Source organism: Syzygium oleosum, unplaced genomic scaffold (genome assembly GCF_021117445.2).
Source record: "Syzygium oleosum isolate NSW1041296 unplaced genomic scaffold, Sole_v2.1 Sole_v2.07, whole genome shotgun sequence".
Classification (NCBI taxonomy): Eukaryota; Viridiplantae; Streptophyta; class Magnoliopsida; order Myrtales; family Myrtaceae; genus Syzygium; species Syzygium oleosum.
The window spans coordinates 2,753,810-2,777,601 of record NW_026607491.1 but is presented as its reverse complement, the minus strand read 5'-3'; the positions used below and the strand labels follow the sequence as shown (position 1 = coordinate 2,777,601).

General features: G+C 40.6%; 2 protein-coding genes across 2 annotated transcripts; one reads left to right on the top strand and one right to left on the bottom strand.

Moving 5' to 3' along the window:
- Positions 1–7,021: 7,021 nt before the first annotated feature.
- LOC115682157 (uncharacterized) lies at positions 7,022–8,026 on the bottom strand. The gene is made up of 2 exons (XM_030606300.2): positions 7,845–8,026; positions 7,022–7,724 (listed from the first exon to the last, which is right to left on the bottom strand). The coding sequence occupies exons 1-2, from the start codon at positions 7,860–7,862 to the stop codon at positions 7,245–7,247; spliced, it is 498 nt and encodes a 165-aa protein (XP_030462160.2). The 5' UTR covers positions 7,863–8,026; the 3' UTR covers positions 7,022–7,244.
- Positions 8,027–10,228: 2,202 nt separating this feature from the next.
- On the top strand, positions 10,229–16,151 carry LOC115682192 (protein MAEA homolog). The gene is made up of 7 exons (XM_030606346.2): positions 10,229–10,615; positions 11,449–11,643; positions 11,712–11,834; positions 13,730–13,915; positions 14,566–14,699; positions 15,555–15,741; positions 15,827–16,151. The coding sequence occupies exons 1-7, from the start codon at positions 10,307–10,309 to the stop codon at positions 15,926–15,928; spliced, it is 1,236 nt and encodes a 411-aa protein (XP_030462206.2). The 5' UTR covers positions 10,229–10,306; the 3' UTR covers positions 15,929–16,151.
- Positions 16,152–23,792: the final 7,641 nt, after the last annotated feature.

The window sequence follows — 23,792 nt, the reverse complement described above, 5'->3', positions numbered from 1 at the left end:
GTCTTTCAGCTGCTTGAACCCCAAGATGTCTTGGCTTAATGTAATCAACAATCCAACTCTTCCACTCAATGCATCTGCTACGACATTATGCATACCTGATTTGTGCTGTAATCTGAAAGGAAATTTTTGCGAAAATTGACACCATCGCGCATGCATATCTTTGCTAATCCTCTTCTAACTATTTAGATACTTCAAAGCTTCATGATCAGAATAAAGGACGAATTCTTTCCCAATCAGATAATGCTCCCAGGTCTTCAAAGCCCTTACGACAGAATATAATTCTTTATCATAAGTGCTCCATTCTGCCTTGCGTCACTGAGCTTCTCACTAAAATAGCAAACTGGTCTGCGCTCTTGAGATAAAACAGCTCCTATAGCCACTCCACTAGCATCACAGTCCACTTCAAATAGTTTATCAAAATCAGGTAAAGCAAGAATAGGTGCAGTACATAACTTCTCCTTCAAAATAGCAAAACTATTCTCAGCTTCCTCTCCCCATAGAAATTTGCCTTTCTTCGTACATTCAGTAATTGATGCTGCGATAGTACTAAAATTCTTAATAAATCGTCGATAAAAAGTAGCCAACCCATGAAAACTCCTAACGTCAGAAACTGTTTTAGGAGTTGGCCACTCTTTGATTGCTCTTACCTTCGCCTCATCTACCTCTATTCCTTCAGCAGTAATAATAAACCACAAGAATAACAGCTTATTAGTTAAAAAGCTGCACTTCTTAAGATTAATATACAGCTTATTAATCTGCAAAGCTGTCAACACCTCCCTTAAGTGCATTAGATGATCCTCCTCCTCGGTCTTACTATAAATCAGGATATCATCAAAATAAACTACAACGAATTTGTCAATAAAAGATTTCAAAACCTGATTCATAAGCCTTATGAAAGTACTTGGAGCATTGGAAAGTCCGAAAGGCATTACCAACCATTCGTACAACCCCTTCTTGGTTTTGAAAGCTGTCTTCCACTCATCTCCGGGCCGAATCCGAATATGATGGTATCCATTCTTCAAATCCAGCTTCGAAAACCACTTAGCATCGTGCAACCTATTCAGCATGTCATCCAATCTCGGAATTGGAAACTTGTAACCCACGGTTATTTTATTAATAGCCCTGCTATCTACATACATCCGTCAACTCCCATCTTTCTTAGGAGTCAACAAGGCCGGAACAGCACATGGGCTCATGCTACTTTGAATGTGCTCCTTTCGCAATAACTCCTCCACCTTCTCTTTTAGAATCTCGCTCTCTTTAGGACTCATCCTGTAGAGCGGTAAATTAGGCAGACTAGCATCAGGAATTAAGTCTATATGGTGCTGAATATTGCGCATAGGCGGCAACCCATCTGGAATCTCTTCAGGAATCAGTTCGCTAAATTCCTTCATTAAAGGCCTGACTGCTTCACGCTGTTCCTCCACTTGTAATTCAATCTCAGTCTCACTTGCTTGTTTCACGACCAGCACGTGAATCTGTCGGGTCTCCTTAACCTCAGCTTCAAATTTTCTCGTAAGGGTAAGGAAATTATTTTCAGCAGCTTGTTTTCCTTTGTTCTTCAGTGGCAGTAACGTATACTTCACTCCATCCTTCACAAGGTTATACTGATTGCTTCTTTCCGAATGCTGAGCATCGACATCAAATTGCCACGGCCTCCCAAGTAACACATGACATTCATCCATGTCTACTACATCACAATACAGCTCATCATAATACTTACCGATGGAGAATGGAATTTTGCATCGTTCAGTCACCTGAATGCTTTCCACTCCAGATTTAATCCATCCTAACGTATAGGGATTAGGATGCTTCTCCACGGGTATTCCTAGCTTCTTCACTGCCTCCTTCCTAATGATATTCTCCATGCTTCCACTATCAATAACCACAGCAAAGATCTTTTCCAGAATGATGCACCTGGTTCGGAATAACTGATGGCGCTGCGAATCATCTTCCTGTTTTGGGGCCAATATCATCCTGCGCACCACACAGTTTACTTGCTCCTCTTCTTCATCTTCAAAATCATCGTCCTCACCATCCGGCGCACAGCAATATCCATCTTCCTCCTCTTCTCTCGCTGCTACGTTTACGGTCTTTCTCTGAAGGCATTCATTAGATCGGTGCCCAGGCTGATTACACCTGTAACACTTTATCGCGGCTGGTTTATCATAAGGGTTAGGGTTCACAGTTTTTTGTGCTTGCGTTCCCTTATCCCTCGGCTTGTTCATATGGCGCTTTTCTACTGCCCTATCTTCCTAATTTCGCCCTGCGTTAAAGCGATGATTGAAACTGCCATTCTCTACCGAACTACTCGAACTGCTACCTCGATAATTTTCGTAGCCTCTTCTTCTCCTGTCTTGCTGCATCAATTCTGCCTTCATCGCCATATTCTTGGCTTCAGTTAAATTTCGCAGAAACTACACTCCAATTTTATCTCGAATGAAGTGTTTCAAACCATCAAGATATCTGGCCACCTGTTGTCCCTCTGTCTCTAATATATTATTCTGCTCCGCCAATCTCATAAATTCGGCTGTATACTCATGCACAGTTCGATTGCCCTGCTGGCAATGTTGGTACTGCTGGAACATAATCTGTTCATAGTCGGGTGGAAAGAATTCCTGCTTCAACAGCCTCCTCATCCTAGTCCAAGTTCGAACTCTCTCTTTCCCTTCTCGCTCCCTCTTATTCTGCAATCTCTCCCACCAGGCAGATGCACCCCCTTTAATCTACATGCTACTAATCTCACCCTTTTCTCACCAGGGGTCTCCATATAATCGAAAAATCTATCTATATCAACAATCAAATCCAGAAATTCTTCTATGCCCAGACTTCCATTAAAATAAGAAATATCGACTTTCAATTTAAAGTCGTTACCTTCATGATCGTCGTAACGTCATCTTCCATCTCTCCGATCATATCCTCTTTGAAATCCTCCATGACGATGTCTGTCGCCATAATTTCCACATCACAATAATCGTTTTTTCTTCTTCCGAACTCTTTGAAAACAGAGGGTTATTCAACCTGCGGATAGGAACATGCATATCAACAGGATCATTGCGAGCAAGATCTGCACCCGGCCTTCTGTCGTTCCGCCGATTCCGGTTCACATCAACGCCGAGACCTTTGAATCGTTCTGTTAACTTGTCAAATCGTTCTTCGAAACGACGAAGACTTTGATCGAATTGTTGATCCAAGCGATCCATTAAATGTTGCTCCAAACGTTGCAGCGCGTTGTTCCCAAGGGTTGGGGCTCCAGTCTCCTGAGCATCGTCACGAAGACCACCGCTAGTCACCATAGGCTCTGATACCACCTAACGCAGCGTTGAGCGAATAATTCAAGCAAAACCTTGCTTAGAGAGAAAAATCTCGAAATTCAATATTGATGACAATGTTCTGTTCTTCAAAAAGAACCCTAAAACAAGCTTATATATCCCTAAACCAAACCCTACTAGGATTATAAAACATAAAATATCAAAATTACAAAACTGCCCTTAAAATTAAAACCCATAAAAATTATTAAAAAATAGAAAAACCCATGTAAACAATCCCGCTAAAATCCATTGTTAATCACAGCCAAAGGCTGTGAGTTTTGTTCAGAACGCCGTTTCGCTTCAAACGACCGAATTTGAGCCCGATCCGATGTCGTCAACCGGGTCCGCCGGTTCTAGTCGCATCACCGTTTTGCCCTCCGTTTGGACTTCTGCCTGTCCAATCGGTCCAGAAACGCTTCACTAATAGATTCTGCATCAATGATTCTGTTCTCTCGCGAGTGGGAGGGTGCATTGCCACACGGACTTCGGAAAAGCTGTTGTTCTCTAACCTTCACCAACGAAGGCTGTACAGCTTGCATGAATGTAGACTTGAAAGCGGGCAAATCCCACGGAACAAATCGATATCACTCTATCTACCTCACTTCAATAACTCAGCACTTGGTTGAGATGAGTCTAATCACGAATTGGAATCCATTCACTATTCCAAATTGGATGTTTTTTACTCTTTGTTTGGAGATAATTGTGCGGAGATTTTATATCTGGATCAGTTCTTTCATGCGCCTAAATGGTGCGCATGTGGAACCTACTCTAATCACTCTCTTTTGCGCGGGCATGCTTTATGCATATTGTTGCGAAAATAAGCGGTCAAGCAATAATATACATAGAACAAAGAAATAAATTGGACATTCGTGATTCAGTCGATGTGACTTACGTCTATGAGGAGAACAACGAAGAATTCTACTATAGATTAAGTAATACAACGAAGATTACAACCACACTCGAGTCACTTAAACACTTCAATATTTCATTACGTTATTGGGTGTAATCAGAGTTGTAAAATATTGAGAGTATTTCAGTGACTTAGGTATGGTTATAATCTCCGTTGTATCACTTGATATATAGTAGAATTCTATGCTACTCTTCCGTGGACATAGATCATGTCAATCGAATTACGTATATCTGGTATCCGATTTATTTTCATTTCCTATCTATATTATTGTTCGATTACTTGTTTCTGTAACACATATATTTAAATGGTCTTCATTATTGAGCGCAAAGTGCATTAAGGAGTCTTCCTTGTTTGCTCTCTGCAGATCAAACTTTTCTTGGTGGGTCTCAAAGTGCTATAATATTTGAATATTAACGCGTTCATTAGATGATTTAAACTTTTATACGGTCAACAATATAATATATCTCTAGTTTGAGCAGGTATCCTAGTATGAGTAGGTTTTCTAAAAAAAAGCTGGTTTTTTTAGATAGTAATTATGTATATATCTTCTACTCTGATATAAGATACAACAAAGGAAACAAAAAGAGTATAAGATTTTCTCGCTGAGTTTTATGAGAGAGATTATGAGATAATACATGTGGTTTGCTTTGGATGGGAAACATTCGAATTTGTGAGCAATTGTAACACTGATTTCTTAGATTCATAGTGGTTCTCCCTGTGGAGTAGGTATGGACATTCGGATTGAACCATTTAGATCTCTTGTGTCCTTTATTATTCCCCGTAGAGTGGGTACCAACACTCAGATTGAACCATTTAAATCTCTTGTCCTTTATTGTTCCTCGTTTTTGTGTTGATTTAATTGCAAGATCTGTTAGCGTTTCCGGGACATATTACAAGGGTTCCTACAAAATTTTACACAAAGAACCCTGATATCTACAAGGATAGATTCACACTGCAGGTTCCGGTGCCTTTTAGTGATGCATTTTTCACGCAAGAAGGCTCCGTGGAGGACGGCGACTGTGATCGAGTAGAGGCAGAGTACGACACTGATGATCAGTACTTGAGACTCACAAGAGGAGAAAGAAGAGATCGGGCGCCCATGGCGTAATGCCACTATCGTGGAACTCTCTAGAAAAGGAACTTTCTGAGCTACATGAGATTCAAACTATGTGACATTTGAAAACAGGAAGGGGGCATAGAACGCATAGATCTTGGGTAAGATTCATTTTATGTTAGCTTTACCACAGTGGAGGACCTCAACAAGGTCTTAAAGGACTGCCCTGATTCAGTAATGGATGATTCTTGTCTATCTGGTACCGAAATTTCAACCGTCTTAAGCTGATGTCTGTGGTTGCGGTTGGGATTCGTACTTTTGAAGTTGAGTCTTGAGCATTATAGAACAAAAGTGTTGAAGAAGGTTGCCAATCTTATTGGTCCTCCCCCTTCACATCGATGTCGAGACTGTTGGGGGCGAGAGGAGTAGATTTGCTTGGTTTTGTGTCCAAATTACCTTGACAAGCCCCTTTAGAAGACGATTCTGAGGGGATGGAAGAAGACTAGTAGTTTTCTTTATGAAGGTTTTGAAAAATTTGCGCTGCAACTACGGAGTCATTGGCCGCAGGAAAGACAGCTGCCTTGATGTACTTCCTTCATCAGCGTTGATGGAGTCTCAAAGCTGCACTAAGCTCTAGTAATGGTTACAAGTAGAGCATAATAGTTACCCTTGGATGCTTCTTGCGGATTCTAGTGAAATGCTGACCGGTAGAGAAAATCTTGGTGGTAGGTCTGTGTATTCTTACAGTGCTAGTCTCTATCAAGACTGTATGAACTACTGCAACCTCATTGACATCAGTTTTACTAATCCTAGATTCATTTGGATCAGTTCTCAGAATGATGACACTATTATTCAAATGAGGTGGCACAAAACCAGGGCCAGTCGCGACAGTAGGCTGGTTTACCCAGAAGATGTTCGGCCAACTTTACGCATCAGTAACTTATCACCGCCCCATTCTCTTGAATGTTAACTCTCCCAAACGAGACATTTGATAATAAGCAGTTTAGATTCGAACCTGCTGAGGAGTTTCCTCCTCTTTTCTGCGACATTTGGGAGTTTACGAATCACTGCAACTCGGGGTCGGAACAGAAATGAAGAAAGTTCTTGTAGATTAACTGGCGTTCGAAAAGCCCTTGCTCCGAGACCTAGCCAATTTCTCAAGGATCTTGATCATGAGTATCAAAAGACCCTGAAGAAAGAAGAAGTTCTTTACCATGAAGTATAGGATTGCACATGATGAGAGAACTACCGGATTTTATCATACGCTTACCAATTTCAGAAGGAGCAAGACTGATGATATTTTGACTAGTAAGGACAGCCTTGACAATAGGATTCTATTGTAAATTGAAAAAAAATATTGAGAAGCATGTGGTCACTTTCTTTTCTAACTTGTTCACTAGCTTGTTTCCTAACCTAAGTAAGTTCTTAAACTGTTTTATTAAGGTCTCGTCTAGACCTTGGGATTCTCAGGATGTAAAACTCATAAAAGGAATTCCTTCTTTTCTGGGAAGACAAAGATTATGGGGGAATTAGGGGTAGGGGTGTGCACCAGCAAGTTAATAAGGAACGCATTAGTGGAGCCCGTCCGGTAGGATCGGGACAAGCTGTGGAGGCTTTGGAATCTCCTAATACTGATGAACTCATCAAGTAAGCACTTTGGATCTTCATATTGATGGCACTTCAATTGCATAGACGTTCCCGCAAGATCCAATGACAGAAATTACAAGCCAAAGGCATCTTAGCAACTCCAGCAAAACAGAACTTCTGTTCAACATATACCACTAGAAAGAGAAGATATATACAGAGCTCATCGATCAGCGTGATGATCGACGTACTATCAACATGTCTTAATCCGTATCACATGCGTAGAAAGAAACACGTCGCAGTATATGTCATAACATGTCATGTAACTTTTGTGTCGTCGTCGTAAGTATGTAACACGGCCATCGCCTTCGATCAGCTCAATCCATCAAACCCCTACGCCTACAGATTTAAGACTCTCGACACGAGGAGCCCTTCGAACTCCATTGGAAACATCCTTATTAGGAACTGGCGGTGAGTCGGGCCTGATGGCGGAATCGCCTGTATCGAATTCCCGAAGGTGTACGATCTTCCGGAACAGGGACTTGTTCACAAACCTCTCAGCCTTCTCCGCCACCACCTCTGGCTCCACCACCTCCGGCAGTGTCTCCCTCCTCGACTTCCTCACCCACACCGTCGGCGAGTCCTTCAGTTCCCGCATCGCCGTGTAGAGCCCCAGTGAGGTGGAGAGGGTGATCATCCCCACCGCCATGCAAACCGGCACGAAGTCGCCCTTCCTCATCCGCTTCTTCACTTGGTCAAGCTCGCTCATGTCGATTGGCAGCGCGTGTGCTCGCATTTTCGGTGTTGTCGAAGTGGTAAAGCTGGCAGTCTGATTCAAGCGGCTGGAGAGCGATCGCAACAAATTCTGGGCAAAAAGCCAAAAAACAAACAAACAAAAGAACAGTGAGCAGAATCAATCCAGTACAAAGCCTAGCCTGGATCGAAATTAGCCACGATGAGAGCGTTTCCTGAACACAAAGCCTACCTTGGATCGAAAAGCCATGATGACACCGAGACCAGTTTCGCAGTCGCAGGGAGATCGAGAACCAAGATCATCGTTTTATCTAAGCGAAGAGACGAATCTGGAGCCAGTAAAGCTACAGAATCCAGAAGACGCTCGAATGAAGTGATGCTAATCAAATCATGAATTTTCTTTAACTTATCTTTCTTTGTTGAAACATAAAGTATGTCCCCGTGAGCTCCCGACATTTTTAGTGGAAAATCCCGCAGTGAAAATGACTGCTTTCTAGGATGATCTGGAGATGACTGCACTGAGCCAGAAGGTGCCATTCCCGGTGGTGGGGCTCCAAGTGTTGTGACGTTTGCTCCACATCTTCTTCCTCGTACATGATCACAATCACAATTTGCTCAATAAACCCAATCACAATCGCATAGAGAAATTAGTCAAACAACCTACTACCTGTACTAAAACATGTTAGGACCGTTTGATCCAATGAGATTTATGTGAAATTTTTATGTTAGACCCGCTATTTTTGAATAGTTAACATGAATAATGAGATTTATGAGAAGCCAAATGATAATAAAGAATGATATTACTGCATCTTCTCTCTGGTATTACTGGATCGTAGGTCCATGGATGAACTTATTTGTCTTGAAATTGATCGCGCACCGGATGAATACGTTTACACTATCAGATTGCCTAATACGTTTCCCGAACATTAATCGATAAATCTAACGTAAATGGGTGCTGCAGCTTTTACAAAATATTTGGCAAACTCTTTGCAACTACAACATCCTCGAAGTTATAGCAGCTTATAGTAATTTTCAGAAAGTTGCCTCAACCATACACGAAGAGAATTCTAAACATGCAGCGGCCCACAGACGAGAGATTGACTTTGGAGTGACGTCTCCAGGATATAAACAAGAGTATAACCGATCTAATCATATTAGGAATAAAAGAGCTTCCATGGAAGAAGGAAGTTGGAAGCGACTGAGAGAGAGGTGAGCTACCTCTCAAAGCATCTAGTTTGTTCAACTAGACTGAGTACAGATCGATATACCCTAATCGAAGGGAAATCCATCGACGTTTGACATCAAGTGGCTGCCTCACAGGCGAGGGGCACGAACGACATAACCTCATGCGGGGGGAAGGAGGCCTGTCGAAGATGTTTCTTACGTATTATATTTTTCATGCTATTCAAAGGATGGGGGAGTTCGCCCGATTCGACAGACATCTAGCACAGAATAGTATTACATATCCGATCGCAAACATGAATTTGCTTGTGAACCTTGGGTTGATTTTTCCGAACAATAAGCCCTGAACGTTATAGCGAGATATCACAGGTGAAATAAGTTCTGGGAAAGGCATCACTAGAAACCCTGCTTCTGTTCTTGCTCCTTGAGGTGAAGTTCTCTTTTGCATGAGGCTGGAAGCTCTCTCAATCCAAAAGGGACATTTCTTTTATGGCTTTAGTCATTGACGTCCCTGCACTAAGAAAGGAGTGCAGGTTCTATAGAATGGAAGTGGTTGGTCACGGAAAAAATTTCAAAGTAAAGGAGAGAACTCTAAATTTCGAAATTATTGCGTAGCGATGCTAAATTTCGACGGTTTTGAGAAATTGACATCATTTGTTTCTTTTTTTGATATATATTGATAAAAAATCAAATGTACGAACAATGTTAATTGTTAACATTACTTGTAACATTGGTTTTTTTTTGTTGTAATTTTGCTATAAAATCAGGGAAAAATTGTTCAGAAAGTTTTAAACTTATTGCACATTTGCTAATTAAGTCCTAAAGTTTTCAATTTTGTCAATTGAGTTCTAAACCTTTTTACTTTTTGCCAATTAAGTCCATCTGACCAATTTTGGCCGACGTGGACACTGACCGTCCTATGTGACATCCCTGGAGCTGACAGTGTACAATTACTAATAACATTTTAATATTTTTTTTGAATTTTTCTTTTTTTCCTTTTCTTTCTCTTTTTTTTTTCTACCCTTCTTCCCTCTGGCCGGCGAGGATGAGCCCCTCGACAGAGGTCGGCGGCCCGGCGCCGGCCCTTGCCTCTTGAGAAGAAGGGTAGAAAAAAAAAAGGAAAAAGAAAGAGAAGAAAAAAGGAAAAAAAAAACTTCGAAAAAATATTAAAAATTAAATAAATTGTCACGTCAGCAGGTTTAGGACTGAATAAATAAAATCGAAAGGCTCATAATTGAATTGACAAGAACGCGATAGGTTTTTGACTTTTTGGATAAAAGAAAGAAAATGGTGGGAGATACCGGAACGTCGTCGTTCCCTCCAAAATTGGCGTTTGTCTCGGTCAAAAAGAAACAGAAAATGTTGGGAGATGCGGGAACGGCGTCGTTCCCTCCAAACTGGTGTTGGTCGCTGACAAGAAGTCGAAGAACTTAATTCTTCCCCCAGCACACCACCTGAGCAACCTCCAGATCACGCTACCCCCCCGGAGAACCGCCGCGATCCGTCCCGGAAATGGAGATCGATCCCCTCCCCAACGGTACGCCGGCCGCCGCCGCCGCCGCCGTCGCCGCCGCCGCCGCGGCCAACGCGCCGTCGTCGAGGCTGTCGCAGCTGACGGAGTCGCTGAAGCTGGAGCACCAGTTCATGCGGGTCCCCTTCGAGCACTACAAGAAGTCGATCCGCGCCAACCACCGCGCCGTCGAGAAGGAGGTCTCCGCCGTCATCTCCGCCGTCTCCGACGCCGCCGAGGCCTCCGGGGAGGGCGACGCCGTCGATCGGCTCAGCTCGCTGGTCTCCAGGCTGCAAGGGCTCAAGAGGAAGGTGCTGTGATTTGCTTGACGCATCGGTGAAATGTAATTTCTCGAGGTTGAATTGTTGCTAGTTGGTTCTTGTGGTGCTTAGGTTGGTCAAGGGGGTTGGTTTGTGGGCTGGCTAGTTGGAGCTTTTGACCTGGTAGTGATTATCGAATCCTGCGGAATTGCAGGGAATTAGGTGAAGATTGAAAGGAAGGACCTTGAAGTGAGGTTTGGGCTGTTTACCTGATGAGAATTGTGGTCATAAGTATGGGGAGGGGATTTGATAATTTTCTTCTTAGTATTTTTTCATTTTTGAAAAAGGATATAGTTGATCAGCTTTTCTCTCTGGTTTTTTTTTTCATGGATGAGTAAGGAATTCAGTTGATCATATAGCCAATTCAATTCTTGAGGATGTTTTTTTTTCATGGATGATGAGGAAAAAAAGTTCAGTCTGATCATATAGCCATTCAATGCTTGAGGAAGTTAAGTAGTTGAGGGGAGGTTTATCTAAGCTGGTTGTGTTCCGGGAGTTGAATTAAGTTATATGGAATTTCACTCGGTAATGTTCCGCAATTAGTTGACTGAGAGTGCTTGCATGTCCAACCAAGTTGCTTATTGGAGCCTAAAAAAAACTCAGGATTTCCGAGCGGTCAATGACTAAAAGGATATAATGTGAAATTTGGACTGTGATATCATTGGTCGAGGTGCTATCAGAACTACTTGTATTGTGATGAGGAACTTTTCTTGGTCAAGGCCGCACATAATGTGTATATTCTCCCTTAGCTGTATGTCTGCTCAGTTTTGTGTTTTTATGTAGCTGTGATGACATGTGACTTTGTACTTTTTTAACTTGAGTAGTTGGAAGAGGGAAGTCGGACAGAGCACTTGCAAGCTCAGAGATGCCGAGCTCGATTAGATCACTTAGAATCAGCTGACCCGGAGAATTTATCTGAGTGGAGCAACACCCGGTTAAAGAGAATTCTTGTAGATTACATGTTGCGGATGTCTTACTACGATACTGCTGCAAAGCTTGCAGAGAGTACTAATATACAGGTACTTGGCTTTATTCTCCTTTATAATCTGGAAAAATGATTATGATCTGTGTGATCTTTATGGGATAGGATCTTGTCGATATTGATGTCTTCCTAGAAGCCAAAAAAGTTATTGACGCTCTCCAAAATAAGGAGGTTGGTCCTGCCCTTGCTTGGTGCAGTGAAAACAAGTCAAGATTAAAGAAATCCAAGGTATGTAGTCTCCACTTAATTGGTCCTTTCTAAATGTTTAGTTAGAACTCTTTCGATGTACCTTTTCTCTTAATGTACTTGCTCTCTTGTGATGGCGATTTAATTTGAATCCAGATAAATATGAATTAGCACTATGTTGAATAACGGCTTGACACAGCTCATCTGTCTTTTCTATATTTAAATTCGACAATTTTTTTTAATCCACTCTGTAGATTGGATTGCACTGACTTAGTAATCCTAGGGGATAAGCACTTACATCTTACTGCTGCTTTGATATCGAATGAAGAATGTTGTACATATTGAAATGACTCGACTAGTTAGACTATTTATATGAATTAACGGATCATAAACTGGAGGCCTTTTTTCTATTGACAGTTGCAACATCACTATGTTGACGGCTTAGTTATTGAATTGAACATAACTTTTGCTGCACTATTCTTTCTGGGGCTTTGTAAGTTTGTGATGACCACTTGAAGATAGTTTAGTATGGCTTGGCTTCATGGATATGATTGATCCGAACATCTAATCTTGGCTACAGTTTGCTGGAACTTTGTTTGTTGTATATGCTGACTTTGGTCCACAAGTCCTCTTCAAGGGTTGTCGAATAGTGTTATGCCAAGAGAATGGTAAAACCCAACAGAAACCATTTTCTTTTAATTTCTCATTTTATTCTTTTGTTCCTTGTCAAAGTTTATGAAATGGAATTAATGAAATCTAACAGATATGTTTAGGTCTTTTCTTTGACATACTAAAGTGGCTCTTGCTAAGTTTTGGGTGAATGATCATTTAACTAGGTAGTATATGGCTTTCCCAACTTTTTATGCCGCTTTAGGTTATATGATAAGATCTTTAGGCTCTTATTCTAAATTTAAGATTTTGAAGACAATTTGAAACTGGGGATTTTTGCTCCGGTACAACTGTAGATCTACTCTGTTACCTGATGAAAATATCCATTCTGTGGCTTCATACTTCATTCAATTGAGATATCCATTGAGGTGGATTGAGTTATTAAATTTGTGCCATTACCTGCATGAATGCAATTGTTTCAGTTATAGTGAGGTTGCCTTTATTAAGAAGCCACTGTGCAAGTTTGTCGATACATAGTATAAAAAGAAAATGGTGTGCTTTGGCATTAGTGTTGAAAGGAAGGAGATTGACTCGCAGTCAATGAGCATACATTCCAGGAATCTTTCGGTTAGATATCTTTGGTGAACATTATGTTAGGGCGACTTTCATACTTTGCCACCCTTAAATTGTCTCGTATCACTCAATTTTTTGGTATTGTTTCAGTGTTTTGACTCTGTCAAAGTGCACTAAACCCACAAACAGAAATCTAATGTGCAAATTCACATAAAAAAGATATATGCGGGCATCTCTGTGGACATTCACGCAGAGAAAATTTACCTCACATCCATATAATTAGCTAGTTACCATATCATTGAAAGCATTGCACATACAATGTTGGGATCAGATTTTTGTCTGTGATTTTGATGTCAGGTCGAGAGAGTGGTGACCTTGAAATAATCTCAAAGTTTTTTTTTTTTTTTGGTAAGTGAAATAATCTCAAAGTTGACGGGTTACTATACCAATAATTGTGGTAGAAATGAAATTCATCCCAGTGTCTATCGCAAAAGAAGAAAAAAATTCACCTTTCTTCAACTAGTCACCTTTATTCATGTCATTTTCTTTCGTCCACGAAAATCATGTACTATTCTCTTAGTGAAGAAATGATATCTGCATCTTTCAAGTATAGAATAAATTAATTGGTCTCTTTATCTATTTTCTAGTAATTAGTCTGATCTGAACAGTGTTTGGAATTACGTTGCAATAATGCTTGAATTATATTGTGGAATTTTAAGACATGCAATCTGTCTAAAGAATGTTTCTTTTGACAGAGCATTTTCGAGTTCCAATTAAGACTTCAGGAGTTTGTTGAATTGGTGAGAGCTGAGAACAGCATGCGAGCTATTGCCTACGCCAGAAAGTACCTTGCACCATGGGGATCTACACATATGAAAGAGCTGCAGCGAGTCATGGCCACATTAGCATTCAGGAGCAACACTGAATGTGCAACCTACAAGGTGATCGGCATTTCTCTTGCTCTGATATGATGGATCCTATTCATTAAAATGAAGGCCGTTCATTAGTGCTTGCTCAAGCTAGACTACTACCATGAAGCAATGAGCTTAACTTCATGATGGTTGTCTGTAATAATTGAAAACAATTGCTTACAGTCTCTTAGAATATCATGTGAGAGGAAAATAAATTTATAGACTGTTTTATGTGGATCATGGATTTTTTATGTTGCAATTGAAGTTTAGTTGGGAGTGCTGCTGAGAATTGAGTTCATTCCATAAAGCCAGATTTAAAGTGCTTGTGTATTTGGTATCTCACAATTCACTGTGGGTGGGTGAGGTGCTCATTGGAAGTTTTCTGTTAAATACTCTTCCATTTAATCTGACGACTTTGGCTCTTTTAGGTGAAATTTGTTCATTAAAAGTTATTTAGTTCATTCGTACCTTGGCTACTGTGTTAGCAGGTACTTATCAGTCATATGTCCAGTTAGGACCCTTCAAGATTCTCACTGAACTTTGACCAAATCTAAAGGGCTTTCACCGACAATGTGTTATTGCCAATAACTTATGTACTTTTAATGTCTTAACATCTGTCTGCGCATTTTCATATTATGTTTTGACTTGGAAGGATGCGGCTATTTTTTTTTTTTTAACAGGTTTTATTTGAACCAAAGCAATGGGATTTCCTTGTGGATCAATTCAGACAGGAATTCTGCAGATTATATGGAATGACTTTTGAGCCTTTGCTAAACATATATTTGCAGGCTGGATTGTCTGCTCTGAAAACTACGTATCCTTTTTTTGGTGTGATTACTTCTCTGCATTCATTTCAATTCATTCTTGTTTCTAACATGTGAGTGCCACTTTATGCATCTACTATTTCGTTTTGCAATTTACCTATAGGATTTTCCTACAATTGTCATCAATCTATCAAGTGGATAGTGATTGAGTCAATTTTACTAGGAGGGATTGCGAAGATTTGCATGCTTGTCCACATACTATTTCGTTTTGCAATTTACCTATAGGATTTTCCTACTATTGTCATCAATCTATCAAGTAGTTGTGAAACCAAAGAGTACCACGAGTAGGCATAATAGTACTTATTTTCTGGGGCAACTATTTTTATGGGACTCTATGTATTAACTTTTAAAGAACAAGAGTGTGGATAGGTTTGACACTTTTGCACTTGAGTTGTAAAATTTGTTATTATGGAGTGGGTAAGAATTAGAGATGTAATACTTAGAGACCCACCCAAACTTAGGCCCGGATTTGGGTCCACGTTGATTCAGACTTGGCTTGGTACACATAAGATCCATGGAACCTCGTAGCACACAGGCCACATAATTTGTTCGTCTCTGGTGCAACCATGTCCAGTGAGGCCTTGGTTTGCAATGAACGGTGGGAGATAAGTATCATGGGGCCATGGCTTTTGAACTGACATTGGCCTTAAGTTTGCAGAGGACCCCAATAACAATATCTGGAATGGAAAATTGTTTAAGAAGTGGTACCTTGAGCAACAGATTAATCCTAAAAGTTAACTATTTGTTTTGAGGATTACCCATGTTAATTCAGCCTGGATTGTTACCTTAGTTAGCTTTTTCGTTTCTTTTTGCTTTCAAATGTTTTATGCCTTGACCTAATTTAGATTCTGCACCGAAGATGGTTGCACAAAGGAAGATCCGTTATCCCAGGAAAGTTTCCGAAAACTTGCAATGCCGTTACCTTTCTCCAAGCAGCATCACTCGAAGCTTGTTTGTTATATAACTAAAGAACTTATGGACACAGAGAACCCACCTCTAGTCCTACCAAATGGTCATGTCTATAGCACCAAGGTATGTCTGAATGTGCATTTGTTTACTAATAAGTTTCTTGAGTTTTTGTTTAATTGATCCTACATTTTATTTTCTCCTGAGACAGGCTCTTGAAGAAATGGCAAAGAAGAACAGTGGTAAAATCACCTGCCCTAGGACAAAGTATTGCTGCGATTATTCTGATCTGGTGAAGGCATACATATCTTAATGTACATTTGCAACAGAGCTTACGAATCCATTGAAATAACTATACTGAAGGACTGGACTCTGAAGCTCTGTAATTTGCCCTTCCTTGGAGAAACTCCTGAAAAGTCGTATCTATATTTCTGGGTAATCTCCTATGTACATAACGCAGAAAGCACCCTTATCAGTATCAACACTTCTATTGATCCATAAGTACAATAACCAGAGTTGTTCTTTCTCTTTTGTCATTTGATGTTTAATTGATAGCAATTGCAATTGCATGCGTTCACATACTCAGATCAGACTAGTCGCAAAGTAACAGTCGCTGCCGCAGTTCGATTTTAATATTTTCTTATTTCCTTCTTATTTAACTTCTGGTGTTTCGACTCACAAGGTTTGCTAGTAGGTTGTAAGGTAAAAGAAATCTTCATCGTATGCATGGATTCAAGATTTTGTCTATACATAAGGGACGCTATGCACCAAGTAGGGAGACAAATTCGAATTTGAAAGTAATCATTACTCTTCGCAGGATGCTTACACTTATACTAATATTGCAAGTTGCAATCACTGTACAACATTGTGAAGATGGACGTTATATTTAACAAATAGTCGACGTTTTGGAGAGGGTGCAAACTCGAGTCTTGCCTTCGTGTGTTGGTACGGAAGGGGGAAAAAAGTAGAAGCTCCCTCTGTCCCTTGAAGATGAGTTGACTTTGAAAGAGGATGTCACGCATTAAATGTAGATCACGAATTTAAATGTCTTTAATCCATGGTGTATTAACTATAGGGAAATACAAGATCTTTCTATCTTTGCATATCTGATAAACTTAATTTCTACTCATCATTTAATTGAGAGTGAGAAACGAAAACTATTAGCAGCGTTGGAAATTTTATATATTCCATTGGAACTACATACAAAGTACCAAACAATGACAATATCCAATCTAACTTTAGCGGCTGTCCTCATTTGTTTTCTCATTTTTGTTCAGCCCTTAGGAATCTCTTGCTTCGACATCAAGCTCATACCAATTAATTGATTTGACACAACACTCTTTTCGTCCAACCTAAGCCTAGAAGAAAAATACTATAGAATCTCCGAGATATCTCGAATTCGTGTTCACTAACTTGAATTCATAGCTTCTTTGAGTTCCATGGGCCAGAAAGTGTTGATGGAGCATGGCCCCAATACGCTACAACCTCTAACTACTTTCCATGTTATTGGTTATTACACAACCACCATGTCAGTCGGCACACCTCCACATATTGTCTACTTAGTCATGGATACGGCTAGTGATCTTACATGGACGCAATGTGAAGGATGCAATAATTGCTTCGCCATTAGGGAGGGTAACTTCAATAGAACTCAATCGCGATCATATCGGCCCATAGCTCATGACGATCCCCTTTGTTTGCCTAGGATATATGAAAATGACTGTTGAATGTATGAAATTAGGTACCTCGGATCTGGAAGTTCTGATTCCTATAGCAAGAGACAAGTTGGATTAGACACGTTTGTCTTCCAGGACGGTACTAGATCTAAAAAAGGATTCCCCAACACTGTTTTTGGTTGTGGCCTAGACAACTATAATATGGTATGGGGCACTAAGGGACGTAATAATTCCATATCCGGAATATTCAGCTTGGGATTAGGGATGTCCATCTTTTCACAATATGGCAATGAGACTAAAGGACGTTTGTCATATTGCTTACCTTCAATCTACTCTCGGAAAGGGACCTACACACTACTCCAATTTGGAGACAACGCATCAATTGGTGGACGTCTAGGGGCAAAGGTCCAAATGACAACACTAGTTCCTGATGTGACCAGTCATGCAGTAACGGTCACGGGTATTAGTATCAATGGGAAGCGCCTTAGCGTAGATCCTGGAGTTTTTCGGATGAGACCGAACCACACCGGTCACCGGTGGGTTTGTTTTCGACACAGGATGTCCTCTCATTGTTCTTGATCGCCGTGCATATACTGTTGTAAAAGATGAACTGACCCAAAATTTCCTCAAGAAGTATGATTGGCATCCTTGGCCTCCTCAACCGAGTAAATATGGGTTGTGCTATGACTTGCCTCATGGTAATTATACATATCCAAATATGACATTCCATTTCGAAGGAGCAGATCTTTTTCTCGATGAAAAACATCTTTTTCAATTCTTCAAAGGGGGATTTTGCTTGCAGATGATGCCTCTAAACGATGGTGGAACCAGCTTATTTGGAGCATTTCAACAAGTAAATTATCGGTTCGTGTTTAATTTTAGATCAAACACATTGTCTTTTGTACAAGAAGTGTGCCAATTCTATTGAGAATTGAACACTAAGGAGAAGGAAATAGCATGTTAAGGTCCTTCATGTACTTCTCTTTTGTGTTTCCTAATGACTTATTTAATAAAAGAAAATTTCCATAGTATCTTTCAGCCGTATCATTCTTTCCAAATCCTTCAGGCAATGGTGGGGCGGCGGCGGCGGCAGCGAGGCCTCTCGCTTGGTTTTGTTTTCCTTTTTCGTGTTTTTTTTTTTTTTTTAATTTAGCCTAATTTTTTTAAATTTAATTTAACTAAAATAAACGACATCATTTTAGATTTGCGACCACGACATGGTGTTCGCGAGCGGCACCACCAGAGAATAAATTGGGGAGGTTTTCTGTTTTTCGCCACTAGTGTGGGTAATTGTTTAGTGAGACAAACATCTTATTTGAGTGTTATACCAGATCTTGGAATAGATGGGTTTCGAGTTGGAAAAATTACCAAAAAAGTTATAAACCTATTGTATTTGTGCTAATTGAGTCATAAACCTTTCAATTGTGCCAATTGAGTCATAAAATTTTTGACAATTTGTTAATTTAGTCCTTCCAGCCAATTTTGGTCGGAAATTGCTGATGCGGACGCTGGTCATCTTACGCGGCATAGCCGACGCTGATGTGATTTTTTTTTTTAAATTTTCATTTTTTTAATGATTTTTTTAAATATTTTATTCTTTTCTTTCTTCCTCTGCCAATCACCAGCAGGCTTGCCCGAGGCCGGCGACGTCGAGCCTCGCCCAATCCTGGCAAGCTCGAGCCTCGCTAGGTTCGGGTGAGGCTCCACCTTGCCAGATCCAGCAAGGTCGAGCCTCGCCCGAGACCAAATAGGCTCGAGCTTGCGAGGATCGCTCGAGCCAACCGGACTGGGATCAACGTAGGAGGAGTCCATTCGTGCACGGGCTTGGGGTTCATAAGTCGGTTTGTCGGGACCTAGTCTCACTAGAAAAAGCGGCAAGCGTTACCAAGTCACCACATCGAATGTCATTAATAGGGGTGAGCATGGTCTGGGTTGGGCCGGTCCTGCACCTAACCCTGGGACCAACCCACATAGTGTTGATCCTCAATTTTTGGGACTGAGGACCAACCCTGTTGAGCTTGGGACCGAGGACCGGACCGACCCTATGGGTCCGATCTGATTCCGGGGTCAACCTGGGACCAGCTATTTCTTTTTTTGTTTTATTTTTTGTATTCCTTGAAAGTACATACTCTTTCAAATTTCATAGTTATCAACAATGCGATATCGAGCAACCAAACTATGAACACCGATACGTATCAAACATAAATCTAAGATAAGATAACAACATAAATCTCCATTTACTAAAAGAAACAAACCATGCATGAAAAAAAACGAACACTTGAAAGCGAGGTCGAGGCAAGCGAAGAGGCAAGCAGCAAGCAAGGCGAGTGAATAGAGCTGAGAGTGAGGTGAGCGAACAAAAGCGAGCGACGCGAGGTGAGGAATAGGGTTTCACAAGCGAGCGGCGAGCAAACAAAGCGAGGCGACAAGCGAGGAAGAGGAGGGTTTTTATTTTTTTTGGTCAAATCAAGGCTGGGTTAACCGGTTAAGTGGGTTTCTACTTTTTAATTTACAATTCTTTCGACCAATTTTTTTTAATAATATCATATAATATATTATATATAATATATACAGGGTTGGACCAACCCTAAAGTCCTAGAACCGAGAACCAACCCGCATAGTGCAGGGTCCAGGACCAAGGACCGACCCTGTCCCCCTAGGAACCGGACTAGGATCGGTCGGGTTGGGCCGGTCCAGGGTCAGTCCAGGATTGACCCTAGACCGATGCTCACCCCTAGTCATTAATCACTTCGAGTAGCAGTACTGGAGAGCTCGATCGTAGTACTTAAACAATGAAAGCGTTTGTATCGAGCTATATAAACTTGGGATAATATATAGAGGATATCATCTGAGGTGATGACGCTATATCTTCAAGCAACAAGGGTTTGCTCCAAAAAGTGAAAGGTGAAAGCTGGCAAAGCTGTGTAAGTGTTAGCAGTATCGATTAGAAGATCGGTTACCGCATCGCATTAATGATGCAGAGACACCGGAGGATGCTTCAGAAAGCTAATATATATGTATGTGTATCGGTCCGATCCGGGTGGGTAGTTCTATACCTGAAATTGAGAACCGGACCACTATTCACCGGTTCTAATAAATTGGACTCGGGAACCGGACTAGTTCCCATGGGAACCGCAGGTTTTGAGCAGTGGTGATCCCGGCGGTTCCCGGTTTTTTTGCACACCTCTAATCTATCTATATTATCAACTCAAATGTGCCTTTCGCCTAGGTTTTAACATTCCTAAGTTACCCTTCTAATACATAATTAACACTCATGAAATAACCATCCACTATAATATAAGTCACCATGCACGCATTGTATCGGTCGTCAATCTGTTTTACATCTATTGATACTTCAAGTAAATTATTTTTCTTCACTTTTTGTTAACATTATTTTAGTCGCATTTGCTTTTGTCTGGTTAAGTTTTGTACGGTCGAGATCTCAAGTGTATGCCGTGAGAAATTGGTGGTCCGTGCTGAATTAGCTTCTGGGCCGTGCTGGTGTGCAGGTGAAATATGAAGAATGTAGTCTTGGGAAGCCATATATGAAGAAAATGAACTGAGATTAGAAAATATGCTAAAATCCCTAATTTTGCTCTAAGGTTTTGGTAGATGTGTCAAAGCTGACCTAGATTTTTGTGACATGAAGATTAGTTGAGGATAAATGTGGCATATTTGAGATTTTTTGAGACATGAAAAATTGTTTGGGATAAATGTGCATAGTTGTACTGATTGGAGTTTTTTTTTTTTTAATATTAACCCCAAAAGAATAGAAGCCCCCTTGCATTAGCTTACTAAAAGAATCACTAATACTTCTACATCTTTTATCTCTTTGCATAAGGGACGCTACGCACAAAGTGCCAAATCGATGAGAATTCATTGAAAGGGATATCAAGCATTAAATGTAGATATCACGCACTAAAAGGGAGAAGAAAGTAGAACCTCCTTTCTCTTGAAGATGAGTTGACTTTGAAAGAGGATATCATGAATTAAATGTAGACCACAAATCTGAATGTCTTTTAACTCTTAGTGTATTAACTAGATGTAAATACAAGATCCTACCATTAAATGATCTGTTGCCTTTAAATTCTTCTCATCATATAATTGAGAGTGAGAACTAACAGCGTTGGATGTTTTATTTGAACCCATTTGAAGAACACACAAACTACCAAACAATGACAATTGCCAATCTCACATCAGCGGCTTTCCTCATTTGTTTTCTCATTTCCATTGAGCCCCTTGGATCCACCGGCTTCAACATCAAGCTCATCCCAATAGATCGATTTGACACCACACTCTTTCCCAAGAACCTCAGCCTAGAAAAGAGATACTATAGAATCTTCGAGATATCTCGAAATCGTGTGCACCAACTTGAATTTGCAGCTTCTTTGAGTTCCAGGGGTCAAAAGGTATCAACAGAGCATGGCCCCTATACGCTACAACCCATGCTCCTAGTTATTACATAATCACCATGCGTGTTGGTACTCCTCCATTCACTATCTCCCTAGTAGTAAGTCAGGCTAGTGATGATACTTGGACGCAATGTGAAGGATGCACCAACTGCTTCCCCACAACGCAAGGTAACTTCGGCAGAAGTAAATTGCGAACATTTTGACCCTTAGCTCATAATGATCCCCTTTGTTCTCCTAGGATAATAGTAAATGGCAGTTGCATGTACGATGCTAGGGGCTTCTCACATGGATGTTTTAATTGCTATAGCAAGGGACAGGTCGGATTAGACACATTTCTCTTTCTGGACGGTACTAGATCTGTCAAACGATTCCCGAACACTCTGTTCGGTTGTGGCCTAGACAACTATAATTTTGGATGGGCCAAGATGAGACAACATTTTTCCGTATCCGGAGTATTCGGATTGGGACTGGGGCCGCGGTCTATCTTTTCACAATATGGCAATGAGACTAAAGGACGTTTGTCCTATTGCTTGCCTTCAATCTACTCCAAGATTGGGACCTACACGTTACTCCAGTTTGGGGACGATGCATCAATCGGTGGACCTCTAGGGTCAGTGATCCGGACGACATCACTAGTTCCTAATGTGACCCAATATGCAGTAACAGCCATGGGTATTAGTGTCTGTGGAAAGCGCCCTAATATAAATCCTGCAATTTTTCGGATGAGATCAGACCATACAGGTGGGTTTGTTTTTTACATTGGATTGCCTTACACTACTCTTGTTCATACTGCCTATACTGCTGTAAAAGCAAAACTGATGCGATATTTCTCCGATAAGTATGGTTGGCACCCTAGGACTCCTCAGCCCGGCAAATTTGACTTATGCTATGACTTGCCACATGGTAATTACACATTTCCATTTATGACGATCCATCTCGAAGGGGCCAATCTTTTTCTCAATGAAAGACAACTTATTCATTCCTTTGTAGGTGGATTTTGCTTGCAAATGTTGCCTATAAGTGACAACGGAATCAACATATTTGGAGCATTCCAACAGGCAAATTATCAGTTCTTGTTTTATTTTAGATCAAACAAATTATCTTTTGTATATGAAGTGTCTCAATTCCATGGAGAATTGAACACTAAAGAGAAGGAAATAGCAAGTTAAGGCCCTTCATGTAGTTTTGTTTTGAGTACGCTAATGACTTATCTAATGAAACAAAATTTGCATAATATCTTTCTTTGATATACATGGGTGTGAAAATAGATTATAATGGAGATTAAAAACCGATGGCTTCAGAATCAAGCTCATTTTTGTAGATTGCATCGATACAGCGGTCTTCGCCCTAAACTCTCACCCTTGAAGAAAGATACAAAGGAGCTTGTGTCTGTCAACTCGAGTTTTATCTCTTCACAGGAGGAACAACCATGCACAGTAAAGTTGTTAGTTTAGGATTCTAGATTGACAATCTTAAACCTAAGAATATTGGCTGGACTGAAATTGACCTGATCATTTCGTTATTTGATAGTGGAGGCGGTGGTTGTGGAGAGGTGCCGGTGGCAACGAAGCCACTGGATGGGGTGAACGAGTGAGAGAGAGCAGAGAGACTGGCCAAGAGTGCACGCCAGTGTTAGAATATTACCTTTACAATTGGATGGCCGGATCTCAAGATATCGCGTATGAAAATTGGTGATCTCAAGATATCGCGTATGGCCGGGTTGATCTTGCAGGTATCGGAAAATTGGTGATCTTTCCCTATGAATTGATATCACTGTTTTCCGATGCCTAAAAAATCACATCAATTGGATTTAGAAGGAAGAAAGTATCCCAACTTTCCACCATGACCGTCCCTTCGACTCAAATTCCGCAAAACCCAAGATCTTGGCATTTTTTTAATGAGCCGACCGCATTTTGAGAAAGTTTGAGTGGCGAATTATTTGTGGTGCAAAAATGGGTTAATAGGATATTGGATGAAAAAGATGCGCAAGGCAAAAGTTTGTCTTAAAAAAAATTAAAAAAGTTAAAGGGTTGGTAGTGCATCCAATCATTGTTCCTAGGGTCTTCCTAATACCTAGGTTCAAGTTTTT

Excerpts from the sequence above, each read along its gene's own strand:
- LOC115682192 (XM_030606346.2), top strand. The coding sequence starts at position 10,307 with ATGGAGATCGATCCCCTCCCCAACGGTACGCCGGCCGCCGCCGCCGCC. Across the intron at positions 10,616-11,448 it reads TGCAAGGGCTCAAGAGGAAG|TTGGAAGAGGGAAGTCGGAC; the intron begins GTGCTGTGATTT and ends TAACTTGAGTAG. Across the intron at positions 11,835-13,729 it reads CAAGATTAAAGAAATCCAAG|AGCATTTTCGAGTTCCAATT; the intron begins GTATGTAGTCTC and ends TTCTTTTGACAG.